General features: G+C 39.4%; 1 protein-coding gene across 8 annotated transcripts in view; it reads left to right on the top strand.

The window, feature by feature from the left end:
* Positions 1-19,778, top strand: part of AOPEP (aminopeptidase O (putative)) — a 189,674-nt gene that overhangs the window by 29,924 nt on the left and 139,972 nt on the right. For 7 of the 8 annotated variants that reach the window (XR_009820913.1, XM_062019060.1, XM_062019061.1 and 4 more), the window contains exon 6: positions 4,395-4,643. The exons of the other annotated variant lie outside the window; for it this stretch is intronic. Coding sequence is in view for 6 of the 7 variants with exons in the window: in XM_062019060.1 (XP_061875044.1) it covers positions 4,395-4,643 (249 nt within the window). In the remaining variant the exon portion in view is untranslated. The remainder of the gene's footprint in view (positions 1-4,394; positions 4,644-19,778) is intronic. 8 annotated transcript variants of the gene reach the window in all.

Below are 19,778 nucleotides of genomic sequence, written 5' to 3' on the forward strand. Positions count from 1 at the left end.
GTTTGACTGGGGTGACATGTACTGATCACATCTGTCTCTGCTAGGGATGCAGATCCTGTGGCTGCAGCCTAGGATCTGGTTGCTGCAGCAGTGCACAGCTGACTCATGTTCAGCTTCTTGTTTACCAGAAATCCTGGGTCCCTTTCAGCACAGCTGCTCCCCATGAACACAAATCATAACCTGTGCTGGGCTCTTTGGTTATGTCATCCCAGAAGCAGGACTTCGCACTTGTCCTTATTGAACTTCAGTGTTCTTGATATCCCACACTCACAGCCTGTCCGGGTCTCTCTGTAAGGTGGCTCTCCTCACCACGCAGTTTGGTCTCACCAGCAAACCTCGTGAGGGTGCTTTCAATCCCATCATCCAGGACATTTGTGAAGATGTTGAATAGCATGGGGGCTAGTATGGATTTCTGGGGCACCTGCTTTGTGACAGGCTGCCAGCCTGACTGGAAAATGTTGATCACTACTCTGAGTATGGCATATGAGTAAATTTCCTTCCATCTTGCAGAGCATCTATCCAGCCTATGCCTTCTCAGTTTCTCTGGAGAAGGCAGAGGGAAACTGCTGTGAATGTTTTGCTGAAGTCCAGGCACACAAAATCTGCAGCTCTTCGCATATAAAGAGAAAATGTTGTTTTGTTGGAGAAAGTGATCAAGTTAGTCAAGCCATAAGTACCTTTTTTCTGTTATGCAATTGTGGTAGTTTGAGCCTGGCTGGATGCCAGGTGCCCACCCCACCGCTTTATCTCCCCTCCTCAGCAAGCCAGGGAAGGGGAGAAAATAAGATGGGAGTCTCGTGGGTTGAGATAAAAGCAGTTTAATAAATAAGCAGCAAAGCCGCGCGCGCGGGAAGCAAAGCAGAAGCAGATAAGCTGTTACTCTCTACTTCCCATCAGCAGCGATGTCCGGCCACCTCCCGAGAAGCAGGGCTTCAGTACGCATAGCGGTTGCTTTGGGAAGGCCAGAAATGAATCTCGCCTCCCCTTCCTGCTCCTCTCCCCCAGTTTATATTACTGAGCTGACGTCATATGGATGGAATATCTCCTTGGTCATCCTGGGTCAGCTGTCCTGGCCATAGTCCCTCCCAAGATCATGCCCACCCACAGCTATTGGTGAAGGTGGGGGAAGGAATGCTGGAGGGACAGCCCTGATGTTGTGCAAGCGGTAGTCATAATATTGATACCAACAGTAAGCACAGCACTGCAGGAGCTGCTGTGGAAAATCACTACCATCCCAGACCCACTACAGCAATTAGAAACTTAGCCAAAGCAATGTTTGCTGTTTTAAGACAGTGGAAGTCCTCACCATTTTGGTAAACAAGTGAGAGTTTTGAACTTGGGAACTGATTAAGGATTTCTGATTGGCTAATCTTGGTTTAAAAAGATTCTAGTAAATCTTGAGAATGAGAGTTTTTATATTTTACCTAAAATCAGTAAGTCATACCTATTCTTTAAAAGAGAGTTTTTAAAAATAAACTTCTAGAAACTGTTTTGTGTTTATTTCTCTACTATTTGTGTTTGTAATATGACTACCTCTACAGAAATACACTGCAGATGTTCACTGTATATCCCTCTCCAATGTACAGCATGTTTAGTTTTATTTGGTGAAAAATATTATTCTGACAGAGTCTTGACAAAATAAGTAAAAGCTTCCATTTTTTTGGTAAAACTTCTGAAAAAAGTGAAATATTTTTGTACCTTTAAAAGCAAAAATTAGTGCAAACTTTAGTCATTGTGATGGTCATTGTTACGAGTCAATCTGTAATGGTCACTGGATGAACTAATTGACACAGGTAGTGTGATAGACTTGCAGCGGTTGAGTTAGTGACAGTGGAAGAAACAGAACTAATGTGTGCCATGGTTTGGCCCAGCCAGCAAAGAAGCACCATGACAGTCTCTCACTCGGTGCCCCCATTCACCCCCACCCTTGTTAGGATGGCAGAGGCTCCAGCGAGATGGGAGGAAAAAAGATAAGCAAGGTTGTTGTGGATTGAGACAAGGGCAGGGAGGGCTCACTGCCAATTACGGTTCTGGGCAAAACAGACTCCAGTGCTCGACTTAGAGAGGAAAGTAGGAAAGTTTATTCTCCTACCTACAAGAAACAGAATGGAATAAAAGCAAAAAGGGAGTAAGATGATTGAGAAAATACAACGAGCACTTTAAGATCTCCCTCCCCCATCCCTCCTTTCTTCCCAGGCCCAGTTCACTGATCAGTCTCTCACAGATGGTCTCTGCCGCTTCTCTCTTCTCAGATGAGGATGACTCCTGGCATTCTTCCCCTGCTGTGATACGGGGTTCCTCCCCCGGGACACAGTCTTTAAGGAACTTCTCTGGTGTGAGTTGTTCCCAGCAGCTGTACCTTCTGCCAATACAGAGTCCCTCACACGAGACTCAGTCCTTAGTGAATATCTCTGGCGTGGATTCTTCTCCACAGTTGCAGCTTCTGCAGATACAGGGTCCCTCCCTTGGGACACAGCCGCTTCTGGGCATAAATTTAATGAGCTTCTTTGTCATGGGTTCTTCCCCACAGTTACAACCTCTGTGCATATGTGGTCCTTTCCATGGACATGGCCTCCTCTGGCCATAGTGTAAATGAACTTCTCTGACGTGGGTTCTTCCACACAGTTCCAGCTCCCGTGAACTGCGCCTGCTCTGGCCATAGTCACTGCCCTTGGCATAGGGTCTTTAATGAAGAGAATCACTGCCCCTGGCTCAGGGTCTTTACCAAAGTGAGTCACTGCCCCTGGCATGGGGTCTGCTTTAGCAAAATGAATCTCTGCCACTGATGTGAGGACTTTAGCAAAATGCAAATGAATCTCTGCTTCACCAGTCCTCTCAGCAGGATGCAGGGGAATCTCTGCTCCAGCACACCTCCTCCTCTCTTCCCTCACTGACCTTGGAGTATGCGTGGTTGCTTCTCTCTCTCTTCCCACTCCTTGTACCACCACCAGCCTGAAAAGAAGAAAGAAGAAGGAGCAGGAAGAGCTCTCCTCTTACGGCTGCTTCTTAAAAAGTGATCTTGGAGGTGTCTAATTGGCTCAGCCTCAGATGTGGGTCTGGCTCAGAGCTGGGGAGAGTTTCAGGCAACTTCTACAGGAGCCATCTTTACAGCCCCTTCTCCCATACCAGAAATGACTGTTATGACAAACCATGACAGTGTTTTGGAAAGAAAACTGACCAAACCCCCTCCAAAAGCCCTCTGCAAGTGTGTGGAGTCTGTGTATAGACAAAAAAACAGAGAGCCTAAGTGTACAAAATTGTTTTGCAGTTTGTTAGGACATAAGAGTCCTTTTCTGTCCTTAAAAATCTACTCTTATATCCAGTTAATCTTTATTTGGAGTTAGCACAGCAGACACTAGTGACTTAGTTTAGTCATTAAGACTAGGTAACCCCAGTAGCAGACTGATGGATGCAGTTTATTTGCATGTGTAATCATTTTAATAGCTTAAAAGAGTTATGTAGTGTGCTGAATTGGTGACACTTCAGCAAAATGTAGTCTTTTTCTACATATTACCTTTTTTGTGTGTGTGTCAGCATTCAGCTGGAGCATGATCTTCCAAATATAAAATCTTTGGGCAAAGCTAGGTGCTTTTCCTGTCCAACCATAGTAGAACCAGCTTCCTTAAGTTGATACCTCAAACAAAGGAGAGGCTCTGCTTTTTAGAGAAGGCAGACTAACAGGTTAAAACATGAAGCTGATTTCTGCCTAGACATGGGTCTGTTTGTGCAGATAATTACTGTGATGATATATGACTCAGTGTTTGGGAAGGATTCAATTTACCCCTTGTTCCTTCCAGCTACAGCTCTGAATGTCCTGTAAAAGTAATGTAAAATAATCTTGATCCTAATGTGATATTTTCAGATGTCTGCATTGATATATACTGTTGTTGGTTTTGGATTTTTTTTAACTTAAGGAAAATTGGTAGAATTTCCTGGAGAGTTTTTAGTAATAACAACAGGAGAAAAGCCTACTTGGAGTTTCAGTCTAATTGCACTTAATATGTCTGTGTTAATACGTATGAAATGTTTTTGTAGTCAAGTTTGAATAGGGATTCTCTGAATAAATAAGTTTTTTTGTGTTGTTTCTTAGTTGGGTTTTTTTTAATGTACACTTTAAATACTTGTTTTGATTTCTTTGAATACTTGTTCTTTTTGTGTAGGGTATTTGGTTTTGGTTATGAGTAACTATATCGATTCTACTCAGACATGTAGTAATGAGTGTTTTCACAGTGACGCACCAGTGTAAACGGTGTGAGAATACTGTTTTTTATGTGAACTCTTGTCATTCTAATATGTAGAGAATATCCTTGCTTAGAGGGATCAATTGTGCACATTTCTCACATTTCTGATATGACATTAAATTACTTGTATTTTATTTTATCTGTTATTGTCAGATATGATGAGGAAATCTGTGGTCATGTGGAATATCCTTGCCGTTTCCAAAATCCCGCTGCCAGGTTGCAGGCAGTCATTCCTTACAGAGTCTTTGCTCCCTGGTGCCTTACGGAGTGCTGCGAAGAACACTTACTTCAACTAATTCCTCAGTGCCTCTCAGCTGCTTACTCCACACTGGGTACCCATCCCTTTACCAGACTTGATGTTTTGATCGTTCCTTCCAATTTTTCCAGCCTGGGAATGGCTAGGTAAAGAAACTCCTTAGTATCTAATTTTCTGTATTTTGTTAGACTCTTTTTTTTATCAGCTAGTTAACAGTTTCAAATTGCTATCAATATAAATTTGCTGTGCTATTTTTCTTAAATCAAACTCAATACTCTAGTTCTGTCTTTGTGTGGGTAGGTTTGTTTTGCATCCCTTGAGCTGTGATCTTTAATCTTTGTTTTGATAGGTCTCAAGGGAGGAAAGTACAAGCTCATTAGACGTATATGTCAGAATTGTACCAAGCTGAAGTTCTTTCATTGGTTGTATTGATTTTAAATACTTCATTCTGCTATCATTTTGTCACATTTTCTTTTGGTGTTGATTTTACCATTACGTCTTTACAAAACAAGAGCGTATGAAAATCCAGATACAGTTTTTTCATAAGCCTCTTGTGAGGCTTATGTCAAACACTGATCAAACACTGATCAAACACTGATCTTTGGAAGCTGAGTAAGACTAACTAAGGATTTTATTGTCAAGTTTTCATGGAATTGTGGAGAATAAAAAGTTTAATAAAATATTTTTGGATTTACACTGTAATTTCCAGTCATACAATGACAACAGAATTTAGGTCTTTTTAGGTAAGGCAATGCCTAGCAATTGAAATTCCCAATTTACTTTTTATTTTTCTTGTAAAAGATATTTCTGTATATAATATACAATTATATTTTTTATATTTATATAATGTCTATATATAAATATGAATTTTAAAGTTGATAATGAGAAAGTGTTTGTAATTGCAGAGAATGAAACACTGTTTTTATTCACTGTCTAGTGCCGACAATAGAGTGGATTCATTTAGGCAGATGAATTCTTTCAGGGAAATAATTAAAGGAAGAGCTCTCAGAAGGATGGAGACTGAGAGGAAAGATGTATTCCCAGACTGTTGGTTTTGTATTTTGAAGCTCTTGGGGCAGTTGTTGAGTAGGTTTGATATCTGAAGCAACTTCAACAAATTACCCAAATTGCCAGTCCAAGTACTTAGATGAACCAGAAGTTTAATTCATTTTAGAAACTGTATAATTAACCAAATATGGAAACATCTTGTTTCATGCTACATATTTTTTTCCTTATTACTTACATTTGTTGTACAACTTTCCTCTTGCAGTCCTTCTTAAGGTTAAAAATAAAAGGATAAAAGTTTACTTTCTTTAAAAATGAAGATCTATAAAATTTGAAACAGAAGTATTCATTAACCCTTCTCTGTCATATAGATCCCCTAGCTTTGTATATACCTTGTACTGGTTACTGAGTTTTCAGTGAATAGCTCTTCACTCAATGAACTGTATCAAGAAACTTATGTGAGTCCTGATTGCCTTAGGCATCTACCACAGACTCTATTCTCTGATGCTTTACATAGTGGTTTGATTTGGAGGTACATGTGATCTTTTGTACCATGTTCTTGAAGCCATATGAAATCGATAGAGCTACGGAGCAGTTTTCTCTGACTTCAAAGGCATGATACTAAAAGGACACAGATCCTTATGGATCATCACTGCATTATCTGTGTGATAAGAGCAGTGATTAGTGGATCCATGAGCAGCAGGACATAGGAGTAGTACAAAATGAAAGAGGAAGGGTAGAGAGATGTCTAGACCAAGATGACAGCATGCAGTAGGAAAAGTCTTCAAGATTCAGTTGTTGATACACTACTGCTCTTTGGAAGTTGTCAGAGCTTCCCCTGCATGTACCTTCCCCAGAATTTACATGGGAAAGGTGCCTGCAGGGTATTCTTTTGCAAAACCATCTGTAGTTATCTGAGTTGAGACTGCATGCTCAGAATATTATAATTGTGCCTTCTTTGTGAAGGAGATGAGAAAAACCTATGCTTATATTTCCCCTATGCTTCTAGCATTGAATATAAGTGAAGGATGAAAGAAAGTGTGTGCATACTTCCTGGTCCTTTTCATTTAACAGTTCATCAAGCCAAGCACTTTCACATTTTTCAAAATTGAAACAAAGAAATAATTGAACTGCTTAAAAGTCAAGATGTGTTTGGACAGCAAAGGAAATTAAGTGATTTATAACAACTTGTTTGTTCTTGTTTTGTGTGATTTTTCAAAAAGGCTTCTAGGTAGATAGCAAGCTACTCAAATGGTTAATTCTTGGGCATACAGTGATAATTACCTAAATGACTTCAGTTAAGAACAAGCAAAACCATATCCAAACCCACATTAAAAAAAAGTTAACTATTATCTTGGGTTAAAAAGGGTGCTGTAGTACTTTTTTAATCTTATAGTCTATCTGTAGGAGTATAAATATAACACAGCATGCCAGTACAAAGAGGCTGTTGTTTTGAGAATTCAGATTGTACTCTGGTCTGCCAGGGAAGGAAACAATCATAAATTTTAGTCATTATCTGAAGTATCAGGACCTTAACAACGTTTGGCACTTTTCTTTGTCTGTTCTTCATTAACTGATACTTATTGTGGTTTTTTATATCCCCAAATGCTTTCCTCTCCTTAAGGGGGATGCTACCCAAACATTTTAGACTGACGTGAAATGGTCATAGTTCTTGCACAGAATGACCTAATTAAGCTATCTATTCCGGTAGTTACTACTGTGAATCAGCTCTATTTCTCTTGAAGTCTGACAAATGCTTTTGGAGAAAAACTTTAGTTGAAAACATATTCATTTTACTGTCGTTCTCTATACATCTGTTCCTGCATTTTTTAGTTTGCTGTGGACTTTTGTATGAAACAAGATCTTGACAGTCATAAGAGGGCAGTCATACCCTCTTACCTCCTGTAGATCTTTTAAGCTGGAGGCCTTATTTTTGCACTCGCTTGGTTTTACACTATTTTAGTTCAAGTGAGTCAATATAGTTTCTCTCAAACTTATGCCAGTAAAAGAAGAATGTGGCATAGATGTCTTTGTTGGTAATATTATATTAAACTGTACATAAATTAAATGAATAAGGCATTGTGGATCAAATTTAAATAGCTTAAAAACAGAGATTCAGTGCTTTCTGTAGAATTCTGATAATTTTGTGAACACTTAACAACACTCAATTATCTGATTTTAAGTTCTCCCTCTAGCAGAAGGGAGCATAGGAAAAGGAGTAGGGACACGACAGTATCAGACTACAGAGACTCTGAGCTCTTTATTGAGGGATGAGATCCCTGATCTCACACTATGCTGAAAGATGTGCATAATTCCTCTGCTCTGAGAGCTAAGAGTTTAAAAGCAGGAGATTAAAAGTAGCACAATGTTTTGGTGCTGTTGATGATGACATGCTACTCTCTGAGAAATTGTCAACCAAACTGACATTTAAATAGCACAGTTGCTAATGCTCTCATGTGCCACAGTAGTTAATTTATGTGAATAACACTGACTGAAAGAGTTTGTGTGTTAGTTGTTACTGCTCTTCAAATCTTTCTGTGCCACTTGAGCCTATGCCTGAGACCTTGACTTCTCTTCCAGTGATTAATTGCTTAAGTCCTCTTTTTTAAAAAATAAAATTTTGGGTTTATTTTCCCTGTGGAAATTTTTTTTTTTCTTGGATAACCATTGAAAACCTTTGACAGTCAAACCAGTCTCTTGTGTTTCTGTGGCATTAGAAAGTGAATACCATCTTTCTACTTCTTCACAGCAAATGGGCTCCCCTTGGGGTTGTAAGCTTTTGTTTGCATTGATTTGGAGTACTTTTTTGGAAGCAGCAGTCTTCAATTTCCAGCATATGTAGTTCAAATAACAGATTACTGCCCTTTTTTTTTCTGTTTGAATTAATGTACTTTTGATGTACTGCTTTTATAGTTAGTGCTAGCATAAGGAGGAATTCTGAGACAAGCACAATGTGTCCATAACGCTCAGTCACCTCACATATTGCTGGGAACTAGAAGAGTACGATGAGAAAAGTGTCCCTTGGTATGCACCATGCTCTTAGTTTTTCCTTAGTTTTTCAGTAGCTGCTGAAGACAAAATAATGGGACAGATCGACTTCTGGTCTTATCTAGTTTGACTGTTCTTAAAGCAATTTTGCCCAGCAAAGCTAGCAAGTAAATGAAGCCAAAGATTTTCTGAGCAAGATACTGACATTTTCAAAATAGGATCCCAGTGTTAGGTTATTTGAACCCTATTTAGACTCTAAAATTAGTGGCCTTATTTTCAAGTGTGCTGGAAAATGATGTGTGCCTTGAAACCTAAATGATGTTGGATGACAGAAACATAGAGGATACTTGGCATATTTGTAAATCAGGTCAACTTACATAGCTAGCTAAATATGGATTTAGCAATCCAGCTTTCAGTTCCTATTTATAAAGATCTTAGTCACGCTCATGTAAATGGTCTTTGGTATTTTAAGAGGAAAGAATATCCCTTTCTTCAAAACACGGTATATCAGCAGAACTCTTGAGTCTTTCCAGGACGTGTCACTAAGGTTATTAACTTTTTAAACTGAAGATAGAGTAAAAAAGAAAAAAGAAAAAAAAAAAGCAACTTAAACAGCCTCTTTGATCTGTTTGTCTGTAGCTACCATTTATCTATGTCTGCATTTTCCCAATGACAACTAAATCTATAGTAAAATCAGCTAGGATTATTGGAAAACAGCCAGGTGTCAAACATAAATGTGAGTCTTTAGTATTGTTGAGTCTTGTAGAACTGTTGACTGTTTGTCAATTTTGCACAACATTTTCAGTTGTGTTGATTTGACAAAATACTTGCAAGAGTAGTCCTTAAATGTGAATTCTCCTTAGTTTGTTTTTTAATGTCACTAATTGTTTATCCAGACAGAAACAACCATGTACAAAAAAATAACATGAAAAGTACAAATATGATGTTTGGAGAAAGAAAAACTGGGTTTTTTTTTAAAACTTACTTTTGATTCATGGTGCATACTTGTTTGCTTGTGATTGTGGTGTTTTTGTATTTTGATACGTATTTATTTTTAATGAGAGACTGCAAATTTCCTGAGATTTTGATGCCTTATCCTGCAAATGGTTTTCATTCCCTCAGATTTACGTACAAAAGTCCTTCTCATTCGAAAGCCATGCTTGCAACTTTACTTATATATTTGTTGGCAGGATCATGACTTGGTTAAACATAAGTGATATTTGATTTAATGTGGGAAGTTTTTTTAATGGGACTTGAATTTAAAGAAAAAGAGAAAGCTATTGAACTTAAATTTCTTGGAAATATTTGCAAGCAGTTATGCTTTGGCATATATGCTGTGTTGGGTTTTTTTAAAACAGACTTTGGAGTTTGAAATCTGTTGTGGAGTTCACCTGTGAGGAAATTGTGTTAGTCCGTCTTAGGCCTCTGAGATGAGAAATCAGGCAAGATATTTGGATGAAAATAACATGAAATCCATTCATCGTTGCAAACAGATATGATAAAACAGAACTGACCATAAACACTAGGTTTTGCATATTTGTCCTGCTTTAGATGACCACCCATGCTGAGTTCTTTAACAATAGGTACAAATTAACATTTTTTTTTCCAGAGCCAGTTTTTCCAGCTGTCATTTTCTTTTGTTGGAAACTCGTGTATTTTGTAAATCCTGCACAAATAAGTAAACATTGAAATCAGAGGTGTCTATGGTACAAAAACTACCATAGTTATAAAGATTTAATTTGGTGTACATTAAGCTGTTTTTGAATTGTAGCTGTTTTGGTAGACCTTTGACATGTTTGCTAGCATTACATGCTCTATTGCGATGCTGCTCCAAGTAGTAATTCAGCATGTGTTTGTTTAGCAAAGGGACTCCAGAGATTTGCCTTGAGGAACAGAGAAGGGAAAAAGTGCTACTAGATGGTGAGCTTTATTTGAAAGAGAGGAGAACCTGGACGTCTACTTAAAATGTTGGGTTTGGTGTTACTATCAGAAAAACAATCAATTCTGGATGATACAATATTCAAAATTCACTGTACACTATATGGGCTAAAACCTAGGGTCAGTTTTGAGTTCAGTTCATGTCTTGGATCTGTTTTCCAGGCATCTAGGCATATTTTTTTTTGCTTTGGTCTTTCCTTCCTCAAATTTGCCACTTTTCCCAGGAAGTTTGTTTTGTTTTTTAGTACTATAGTATTTAATTAGCATTTTAATGAAGCTAACATTCATCTGCTGGTAGGGTAACAATTTAGTAATTTTTTCTTTTGCTGGAGCACTGCTCTGCTATTTCAAGGAGAGAAAGCCATCCAGAATTCATCCTAGTTGGAATCTTAGCTGTGATAGCAGTAATTCAGAGTATGTGACTGTAAAAAAAATGCATATAAATTTAGTGTTATTTCGACGTTGAGAACATTTTCTGGCGCTTAGCTGGAGTAATTTACTACCACTGCAATCACAGTCCTTCATCCAGTTGTCATTTTGAGATCAAAACAGGATTTGGAGTACTTCAGGTGCAGTATATTTCCTTACTAATGTGCTGAGCTGCCTTGTTGGTCTATTAACTCTTGACAGATGTTCTTTTGAGTGTAATGCTGTAAAGATAATAAAGTAAGTTCATTTTTTGATGGAAAACAAAATTTGTTTTTTATTGTTTTATAAAATTACTACAGTTGGAGAAATATTGTTATTTTAAACAAATGTCCAAAATAAGATTGGTTTTTCCTAAGAGCATTTCCTTTTTTTGCCTTCAGAATGACATTTAAAAGATTAACAAAGCAAAGAGATTTCTTGCCTTCAATACCTCTCTTTTTGTCTATCATTTCTTGAAAATAAGTACTTTCAAAATAGAGTCTTTTAATTTTAATTTGGCAAATAGGCTTTCATGTGCTTTAAATGGCACTGGAAAATCACAGAATCATAGAATGGTAGAGTTGGAAGGGACCTCTAGAGATAATCCAGTCCAACCTCCATGCAAAAGCAGCTACTTTTTTAAGAAACATTATAAGTTTTATGTTTGGTTGTTTCTTAAGCCAGATACTAAGATACTATCTGTTTTTATGTTGGCATCTTCACTGACTTCACCTATGTATGACTGCTGCAGCATAGTGAGAAAAGAGAATAAAGCATTAAACATTTGGACTGTCATAAAGTGGGATGTAGAAGTTACCTGCTGCAAATAATCTTTTTGTTATTATTATTTACCTCCTCCCACCACCTAACAACCAAATTATTTTGCACTATGTCCTACAACGCTGTGAAAACAAAAGGCAATTGATATTCTGACAACTCCACACACTTTAGGTGTAAGACATGAGAATTGTGGTAGGGGAAGTTTTGATTCTAAAATTTTTGGGACATCTACGTATTTTAAATATGGTAGTATGTTTGGTTTGTGTTTTTTTCAAAGTGGTTGAGCACCCAGTCATCTGGAAACCATACTCTTTTTTTTTTTTCCTAAGTGCTTGGAACCACACTGATACACACTTAAACCCAATATACACAAGTTGCTTTTAATTTTTTTTCCCTCTTGGCCTTGTGTTTCATAGTCTGACAGGATCATTAAATAGCATTTGAGGCTATGAAGAGTAGAAGGTTACTTGCTTTTTTCACCATGCTTCTTATAGTGCTACAGCAATAGATTCTTTTACACTTAATCCCTAAATATTCAAATAGCTCATGTAACCATCACAGTTCAGACAATGTGTCCTTTTCTTCAGTGTGGTATCTCAATGTAACATCTATCCAATACTCTATATTGTTTTCCTTCCAATAGCAAAAGCTTTTTTTTTTTGGCATGTCTTTTGCATTTCTGCAGAACTGTTTTTTTAAAGAGCTTTCAGAAGACAAAGTACAATATTTACCTCTGTCAAGATGCTTCACTTCTTGGATAGCACCAAAGGAAGATACATCTCAGTCACAGATTGGTAACCAAAATGAAAACACAAGGGGAATTTATTTTTTTTTAGAACATGTGAAATTATTTGTGCTTCAAATATACTAAATAATTATCGTTTTTAGTTTTGTGAGATGAATAAGGAATATCATTTTAGGAGTTTAAAAATCACTTGTTTGATTTTCTGTATGGCATAGGAGTTGTTAAAGGGCTCTTGGCCAGTGAAATTTATATCGTGAGTTTATTGAAGAGGTAGGACCTTCACTGTGATTAGAAAAGAACTAAAAAAATACATATATTTATTAAATATATTAAATAAATAAATATTCTTAAAACTATCTCTTCTATAGAGGTACACTTACTTAAATGAGCAAAATAAACATTAAATTTTATAGAATAAAGCACATAAGAATTCCCATTACTATAAACTGAAGTCTTAAGTTTTGAAACATAAAGTAATTCCCTCGTTTCCGTCCCTCTTTCTTGGCTTTAGCTACAAAAAATGCTTTTTCTTCTTCTAATAACTGTAGGGTTAATGGGGCTCTTTTAGTGCTACTGTAGAATAGTAACTGCATGTTATTAAATTCTAGGATTAGAGTTACTACAGAGTCTACTAGCATTATTATAGTTAAGGGTGCCTAAGCGTTTCCAATATAAACTTGTATTTCAGTGGTTTATGACTGTAGAGACTTGTTCACAACTTAAAGTTGGCATAAAATGGCTTAGCTCAGGAAAAGTGTGTGCATCATACGTACATATATGAGAGGCAGGCACATGTTTATGCATATTAAATCTGTTATATATTAAGTATATAATAGATTATATTTGTATGCCTAATCATATATATCCGTGCCCATCCTTCATATATATGCATATATATGTGTGTAAGCAATAGTAATGAATTGTTTTCATTGTATGGGTTGCACGACATTTAGAAAGTGAAAGATTCCTTTTCCTTCAAGAGTGACCTGTGTATAGAGATACAGAAAATGGGCAGATGGAAACAGTAATTAATTGTCATTATTGAATGCTGAGTTTGAGATTTTGAAACTGATTTTCAGAATGGGTTTTCCTTTCTGTGTCCTACTTTACCTCTACCCCTCAACTTTTTTCTTCAACCAACAGAGCTACATAAGATGATGGGAAAAGATTTTTTGACACAGGTCAGTAGTGAAATAATCCATCTACTGTTTAATATTGCATTCTCAATCAGCAGTATTACAATGTTTTGCTTCAGTTTCTGAGTCATAAATAGTAGAGTGCTTATAAATGCAGAGATTTTGCATTGTATGTGCTTCAAGTGATAAGAAACAAGATAGTTAAAGTTGTGGCCAGTTGTTTTGAAGCCCTAAGCTTAATTTGAAAGGAGCCAAAAGAAAGGCAGTGTTCAAAGCAGCTGTATGCTTCTGTCGTGATTATCTGATCAGACTTGCCACAGAAGGTATGTGAAGCTTTCTTAATCTCTATCATAATTCTTAGTCATCTGCAATTTAACTACCCCACCTGGGAAGAACTTGAATCAGGTAACAGAAATGCAGACTGAAAGACTAGTGCAAAGCAAAAGGATCTGGGCAGAAAGCATTAAATCCGTGCACATTGCTTTATCTCTGGCAGCAGTTGCCAGGTGCTAAGTCACGTCCTTTTTGCTGCAGTCTTGGTTTCAAGTTTAAACAAAAAAAACCACCAAAGCTATGCAAACAAGCTGATAGTTCTATTTTCCTTTTTTTTTTTTTTCCCTTAAAGAGAGAGGAAAAGGAAAGATAGTCTTTTAGACAGGGATTTGAGATGTGAAGATAACATAGAATTTTAGTAGGTAGTACTAGTGCTGCTGAGTGCCATCATGTTTCTCTGTATGGAAGTATTCATATGAGTAGTAGGTTTGAGTATTTGTTGATGATTACCTAAGAGAAGGCTGAGAAAATTCGTATTCCCACAAAAGAATGATGTTACTGAGTAAAACTCTACCAGATCCTGTCCTTGTGAGTAAAGCAATCCATCCTGAGCTCCATCTTTTGCTTCTGGCCAGGGAACCTTTTTGTATAGTCATAGGCATCTCGGAAGAAAATTTTTATTTGCTTCTGCTCCATTCATTCACCTCTAGCCTAGGGCAGTAGTCTTCTTTACACTTGTGACTCTACACTGTGCCCATTTTTGGGCTGTCTGTTGACAGAGATACTGTGATCTCATTAATATTTACAAATATCTAAATGGTGGATGTCAGGTGGTTCAGGCATCACTTTTTTCTGTTGTATCTAATGACAGGACAAGGGGTAATGGAAAGAAGCTGGAACACAGAAAGTTCTGTTTAAATATAAGGAAAAACAATTTTACTGTGAGGATGAGGGAGCCCTGGCATGGGCTGCCCAGGGAGAGTGTGGAGTCTCCTTCTCTGGAGGCTTTCAAAACCCACCTGCACAAGTTCCTGTACAACCTGATCTAGGTGGACCTGCTTTAGCAGGGAGTAAGACTAGATGATCTCTAAAGATCCCTTCTAACCCCTACCATTCTGTGATACTGACAGAGTCCATCAGGCAGCCTCTAAAGTTATTAACAGGTAAAAGAATACATTGTATGACAAGAGGCTGATAGAAGTAGATTTACTTAGCCTGGGAAAGACAAGATTGAGTACAGTCATGCACAAATGAGTACAATGTGCACAAATCTATGGGGCCAGAGGGGATACACCCTAGAGTGCTGAGGGAACTGGCAGGGGTGCTCAACAAGCCACTGTCCATCATTTGTCGGCTGTCCTGGCTGACTGGGGAGGTCCCATCTGATTGGAAATCAGACAATGTAATACCCAAATTTAAGAAGGTAAGGACGGATAATCTGGGAGATTACAGGCCTGTCAGATTGACTTCAGTGCCTGGGAAGCTCATGGAACAGATCATCCAAAATTCTATTATGCAGCACATGCAGGTGATCAGGCCAAGTCAGCGTGGGTTTATAAATGTCAGGTCCTGTTTAACAAACCTTATCTCCTTCTATGACAGGGTGACATGCTTATTAGATGAAGGCAAGGTTGAAGTACTGAATGCCTTCTTTGCTTCAGTCTTTACAGCCAAGGCTGACGCTTGGAAAGCCCAGTCCAGCAAGGATAACAGGACAGCCAGGACAGCAGAGGACTCACCCTGGGTAGAAGAGGAAGAGGTTAAAGACTTGTTGACCAAGCTTAAGGCTCATAAGTCAATGGGTCCTGATGGGATGCATCCTAGACTGCTGAGGGAGCTGGCTCATATGATTGCTAAGCCTCTCTCTATTTTTGAATAATCATGGAGGCCAGATGAGGTGCCTGAGGACTGGAGAAAGGCCAGTGTCATACCAGTCTTCAAAAAGGGCAGGAAGGATGACCCAGGAAACTACAAGTTGGTGATTCTCACCTCGATTCCTGGAAAAGTGATGGAACAACTTATGCTGAATGTTATCACTGAACATATGAAGGATAAGATGGTTATCAAGGGGAGTCAACATGGCTTCACCAAGGGGAAATCCTGTTTGACTAACCTGATGCCTTCTATGAGTGCATAACCGGCTGGCTAGATGAGGAGAGAGTAGCGGCTGTCATCTACCTTGACTTCAGCAAGGCTTTTGACACTGTCTCCCGTAACATCCTCATCAGAAAGCTCAGGCGGTATGGCTTGGATGAGTGGACAGTGAGGTGGATCGAGAGCTGTCTGAATGACAGAGCCCAGAGGGTGGTGATCAATGGTACAGAATCGAGCTGGAGGCCTGTGGCCAGTGGAGTTCCACAGTGGAGTTCCCCGGTTCTGGGGCCGGTCTTGTTCAACATCTTCATCAGCCACCTGGATGAGGGGACAGAGTGTACCCTCAGCAAGTTGGCTGATGACACCAAACTGGGAGGACTGGCTGATTCCCCAGAAGGCTGTGCTGCCATTCAGTGGGATCTCGACCGGCTTGAGAGTTGGGCAGAGAGGAACCTCATGAGGTTCAACAAGGACAAGTGTGGAGTCCTGCATCTGGGAAGGAACAACCCCATGCACCAGTACAGGCTGGGGTCGAACTGCTGGAGAGCAGCTGTGCAGAGAGAGACCTGGGAGTCCTGATTGATAATAAGCTAAATATGAGCCAGCAATGTGCCCTTGTGGCCAAGAAGGCCAATGGCAGCCTGGGATGCATCAAGAAGAGTATGACCAGCAGGTCAAGGGAGGTTCTTCTCCCTCTCTACTCTGCCCTGGTGAGGCCTCATCTGGAGTCCTGTGTCCAGTTCTGGGCTCCTCAGTTCAAGAGAGACAGGGAAGTGCTGGAGAGAGACCAGGGCCACCAAGATGATCAAGGGTATGGAACATCTTTCATACAAGGAAAGACTGCAGGAACTGGGGCTATTTAGTCTGGAGAAGAGGAGATTGAAAGGAGATCTTATTAACATTTACAAATATCTAAATGATAGGAGGTTGGGACATCTTTTTTGTCGATGTTATCTAGCAACAGGAGAAGGGGTAATGGGGTGAAGCTGGAATGCAGAAAGTTCTGTTTAAACACAAGAAATAACTATTTTACTGTGAGGGTACCGGAGCCCTGGCACAGGCTGCCCAGGGAGAGTGTGGAGTCTCCTTCCTTGGAGGTCTTCAAGGTCCACCTGGATGCATTCCTATGTGACTTGATCTAGGTGAACCTGCTTCTGCGGGGGGGTTGGACTAGATGATCTCCAAAGGTCCTTTCCAACCCTTGCCATTCTATGATTTAGCACTGTTTACCACTGCTTACCATTGGCTGTTCTTGGCTTGGAGGGGCATACACTATCATTTTCCTGAATGAAAAACTGATTAGGTGGTCAGGTCCAACAAGCTGTGGTCGATGGAGTTAAATCCAGTTGGCAGCCAGTCATGAGTGGTGTCCACCAGGGCTCAGTGCTGGGGCCACTCCTGTTTAACATCTTTATGAATGATCTGGATGAAGGGATAGAGAGCACCCTTAGTAAATTTGCAGGTGACACCAAGCTGGGTGAAAGTGTCAACCTGCTTGAGGATAGGGAAGCGTTACAGAGATCCAGATAGGCTGGATGGCTGGGCCAAGGCCACTGCCATGAGTTTCAGTTAGGCCAAGTGCTGGGGCCTGCACTTGGACCACAACAACCCCCAGCAGCACCACAGGCCTGGGGAGGAGTGGCTGGAAAACTGCCAGGCAGAGAGAGACCTGGCAATGTTGGTTGATAGCGGCTGAACCTGAGCCAGCAGTGTGCCCAGGTGGTGAAGAGGGCCAATGGCATCCTGGCCTGTATCAGGAACAGTGTTGTCAGCAGGAGCAGGGAGGTGATCATTCCCCTGGCCTCGGCTTTGATGAGGCTGCACCTCAAATACTGTGTCCAGTTTTGGTCCCCTCTCTACAAGAAGAACGTGGAGGTGCTGGAGAGGATCCAGAGGCTGGCTACCAGGCTAGTAAAGGATTTGGAGCACATCTCATGATGAACAGCTGGACCGTTTAGCCTGGAGAAAAGGTGGCTCACGGGAGACCTTATGACGCTCTACAACTACCTGAAAAGAAGTTGTAGTGAGGTGGAGGTCGGTCTGTTCCCCCTAGTAACAGGCAGTAGAACAAGAGGAAATGGCCTCAAGTTTCAGCAGGGGAGGTTCAGGCTGGATATGAGGAGGAATTTCTTTCCTGAAAGGATTGCCAGACGTTGGAACAGGCTGCCCAGGGAGGTGGTGGAGTCACTGTCCCTGGAGGTGTTTAAGAGACGGTTGGATGATGCACTTAGGGAAATGGTCTAGTGGTTGATAGGGTTGGGACAAAGGCTGGACTCAATGGTCTTAAAGGTGTCTTCCAGCTGAAATGATTCTATGATTCTATGAGTAATTGCTGTTTCCTGCCTGGGAGAATGGTAGCAGAAAAGAGAAAGCCAAGGTCTTCTCAGAGATACACTGGGAAAATATATGAGGCAACATACACAAGTTGCAGTGAGGAAATTCAGAGCAGATAAAAGGAAAAGTGTTTTCACAATGATCATGTTTAAACAGTGACAAAGGTAGTCCAAGGAGCTTATGGAACCTCCATCCCAGGAGATGGTGATAACTTCACTTTTTTTCTGAGATTCAAAGCTTTCGGTGCTTTTATCTGTGCTACCACTTTGGATTTTACGTTCAGTGACGAATGACTCCCCGATCAATGTTACCTGCATGACTCATGCATGTTGCCATGGCACTTTGAAAGCCTTTTAGTAATTAAAATATTTTATTTTCAGAATATCCTGTGAAGTAGTAGGTATGTATTCTTATTTTACAGATAGCTACTTGTTGTCTGTAGATGTTACAGAAGCATCTTTGAAACAAACATACAGTTTCCTAATTATTTTTCCTCTCTCATCCCAAGCCAAGATTAAGTAAGGAACTGAGTCCATGTTGTTTGGACCCAAACTCAATGTTCTAACCTTGCACCAGGCTTTAAAACTTTTTTTGTTTGTAATAGTGCCAGCTATCTGACAAGTTTGAAATGCATAGTGCAAACTTCTGGGCTCTAGTATCAATAAAAAAGTGTTGAATATACAGCACTTCCTTTTTTTTTTTAATCTTTGTTTCTGAAAACACTGGAAGCATTTTCATTATTACTGCTAATCCTTGAAAATGAAAATTTCACGTGTAGAAGTTTCAATGCATTAAAACTAATGAAAACTGTTCAAATTGGGAGCAGGGGATGGGATCTTTAGTGACAGAGGACCTAATATCCTGACAGAGGATTCGATATCATCATATATGGAATGTTTTTGCAGTATGACAATAGACTGTTTTTATTCACTTGTTTAGAAGTTATTTCAGAATATGCTTAAGCTTTTGGAAATACCTCATTTGGTGCCACTAGCAGGGTCCTAGTGCAGTGTGGTTAGTTTAAGAAAATATCATGTGTCAGACTTTGTGAATGGGAGTGGCAGCTGATTTTTTTTGAAGTTAAGTGGTGCTAGTTTTTTCTCAGCTAATGTTGATTTTACTGATTGGTTTGGTTGAATGAAGAGGTGTATTTTTTAGCTCTTTTTTAATTTCCTCTTCCACTGAGACATCATTTCAAGTGCTGTAGAGTTGTGATATGGGATGTTTCATTATTGGCTAGGTGTAAAGGTGTCTATCATGACATTCTAAGTCTTGTTATCTTTCGAATGACATAAGCTGAGCTCTGACTGAACCAGCAGTATAGTCTTATTCAAGAAAAATGACTTTCATTTATTTCCAACTGCCTCTCTCCATCTCTCAAAAAAACAATCATCCAATCAACCAACCTTCTCCTCCCTCTGTCTTCTCCAGTCCTACAATGAATGCTCCTGTGCGGCTCTGGGAAAAAAAATTAAAAATGAAGCCATGAGCCAAAGACCAGTTATCTGTTTTAGAACATGTAGTTATTTGACAGTAGTATAAAAGTGGTCTAAAGCACCAGTATAGCATTTTACAACAGT

The sequence above is a fragment of the Colius striatus genome, chromosome Z (assembly GCF_028858725.1).
Source record: "Colius striatus isolate bColStr4 chromosome Z, bColStr4.1.hap1, whole genome shotgun sequence".
In the NCBI taxonomy this organism is placed as follows: Eukaryota; Metazoa; Chordata; class Aves; order Coliiformes; family Coliidae; genus Colius; species Colius striatus.